The 2500-nt window shown below is 41.8% G+C and overlaps 1 protein-coding gene across 1 annotated transcript in view; it reads left to right on the top strand.

The window, feature by feature from the left end:
* Positions 1 to 2500, top strand: part of LOC119591079 — a 73644-nt gene that overhangs the window by 58812 nt on the left and 12332 nt on the right. The window contains 1 exon segment of the mRNA XM_037939804.1: positions 879 to 1056. Within this exon segment, the coding sequence (XP_037795732.1) occupies positions 879 to 1056 (178 nt within the window).

Raw genomic sequence — 2500 nt, 5'->3', positions numbered from 1 at the left:
GCCAAATACCAGCATCCCATGCCGTTTCTTCATAATACTACCAAGATATGTTGTATTTTCAATTTTCATTATTTTTTACAGTCTCTACTTGCCAAACTTCCTGATAAATCGAGACTGAAGGGTATTTTTGTTGTTATATAGACTCCATAGTTGATCATTATTCGGTCTATAGTCCGAATAAAATAAGCAGTGTGCGGCATCATGGAGTTGAAATTGTCGGTTTGTTGCATTTTTTTTGTTTGTTGCATGGTAAAAATGAGTGTTAAAAATGACTTAATCACACTTTCACTGGTAAAAATATAATCTTTTGCCGTGATTGTAAAAAAAAAAAAAAAAACTCATGGCATCTCCATGCATACTCTATGGTATGTGCGTACGTGCCTCCGGCAGATGGTCCCACCATGCCATGGCATGTGCGTACATGCCACCCGTCGGCAATGGGTTAAAGATCCATCTGTGTAAATGCAGTCAATAACCCAAACTCACAGTGGGCATGGTATGTACACACATGGTGAAACTTATCTGTATAATATTTATATCTGCTTATTAAAACGCTGATTACACCTCCATAGACTTTTATGTAAAATGTTTTAATTAACTTCAGAAATAAGTAACAGTTATGAAAATAATTCTGTGATTGTAATACTGTAATACTACATTATGTGGCATTTCTGATAATGAGCATTTTCTGTCAAGAAGCTAACAAATATCCAATGATTTAATGTCAAATTGAATCCCAGAAGGGAGCTTATTGTGGGCATTAGTATATTAGACTGAAGATTTTAGGCATTATCAGTCCTTACTACTACTAGTCTAATATTATTATTATTATTATGAATATTAATGTTATTATCATTAAGTGGAAATATTCTTTTCAGGTGACAGATGACAGTATGTTCAAGGTACAGATCACTGGGCACAAAGAAGTGTCGGGAATTGGAAGTGTGGCAGTGGTAGAGCTGGTGACGCAGCCCACTGGGATCTCCCTCAATCAGCTCCTGCGGGACAAGAAGCAAAGAGAAGAAAAGGAAATAAATAATAACATAGATAAACACTGTAAGGCTTTTCATTTGATGAGCTTGGAAAGGGAAATGTATGCAATTTTCTTTTAAATCTTTGTGGGAACATTTTAATGTTTACCATTATCATTTTTGTTTCTTGTCACTTTAGCTTAAGGGAGAGGTTCTTAACATTTGAGAGTCTAGACCCCTTTAAGAATCTGATGAAAACCATGGACTGCTTTCCTCAGAAATTTTTACAAACATGACTTCCCATAAAATGTGTAAAATGTACTTTATTTATTAAGATTTGATTGCTCATACATACATGGAATACACTAAGTATCATTACACTTTCAAGGAAACAAACTAAGAAAAAACATTGATATAAATTTTAACTTTTATCTGATCCTCATGAAACCCCCACAAACCCATCTCTGCAACTCCCAAGGGTCCATGCACCCCAGGCTAAGAACCCCTATCTTAGATTATTATATGTTTCCCTAAGCTTCCCCACTATCCCTCCCCTACCTCTTTTTCTTCTTCCCCCTTTTCCTCCTCCTTCCCCCTTTTCCTCCTCCTCCCCCCTTTTCCTCCTCCTCCTTCCCCCTTTTCCTCCTCCTCCTTCCCCCTTTTCCTCCTCCTCCTCCTTCCCCCTTTTCTCCTCCTCCTTCCTCCTCCTCCTCTCCCCCTTTTCCTCCTCCTCCTTCCCCCTTTTCCTCCTCCTCCTTCCCCCTTTTCCTCCTCCTCCTTCCCCCTTTTCCTCCTCCTCCTTCCCCCTTTTCCTCCTCCTCCTTCCCCCTTTTCCTCCTCCTCCTGCCCCCTCCTTCCCATTTTTCCTCCTCCTCCTTCTCCTTCTCTTCCTTCCCCCTCTTCCCTTGTCCTTCTCCTCCTCTTCCTTTCCCCCTCTTCCTCGCTCTTCTTCCTCCTCTTCCTTCCCCCTCTTCCTCGTCCTTCTCCTCCTCTTCCTTCCCCTCTTACTTGTCCTTCTCCTGCTCTTCCTTCCCCCTCTTCCTTGTCCTTCTCCTGCTCTTCCTTCCCCCTCTTCCTTGTCCTTCTCCTGCTCTTCCTTCCCCCTCTTCCTGGTCCTTCTCCTGCTCTTCCTTCCCCCTCTTCCTGGTCCTTCTCCTGCTCTTCCTTCCCCTCCCCCTGAAATATACAAGTTTTAAACCATTACTGCCAGGTACATACACTGTCCACCGTGGTCTTCTGAAATTTTTGTTTATGCAGAAGGCTCCTAAATACATAGTCATAAGTTTGCAGGCCTCCTTTACCATACCTAATTAGCCTATTCCTTAAACTTTATAATTTTTTTCTATTTTTGTCAACAATTTAACCCCATCCCAACGGGTCATATGTACAGGTGTCATAAAATACTGTTTGGTTCGTGGGGTACGGCTGAACGTGTAGCGACGTGCCAGAGCACGTGGAGCAGGAAGTTCCGCTACATGTAGAGGAAATCCTGTGCCCAGCATCAGGACATTGCCAGAAATCACCAGAGT

The sequence above is a fragment of the Penaeus monodon genome, chromosome 3 (assembly GCF_015228065.2).
Source record: "Penaeus monodon isolate SGIC_2016 chromosome 3, NSTDA_Pmon_1, whole genome shotgun sequence".
Lineage (NCBI taxonomy): Eukaryota > Metazoa > Arthropoda > Malacostraca > Decapoda > Penaeidae > Penaeus > Penaeus monodon.
Note: the sequence above shows the minus strand (reverse complement) of the source record. Positions and strands in the feature narration are given on the sequence as shown.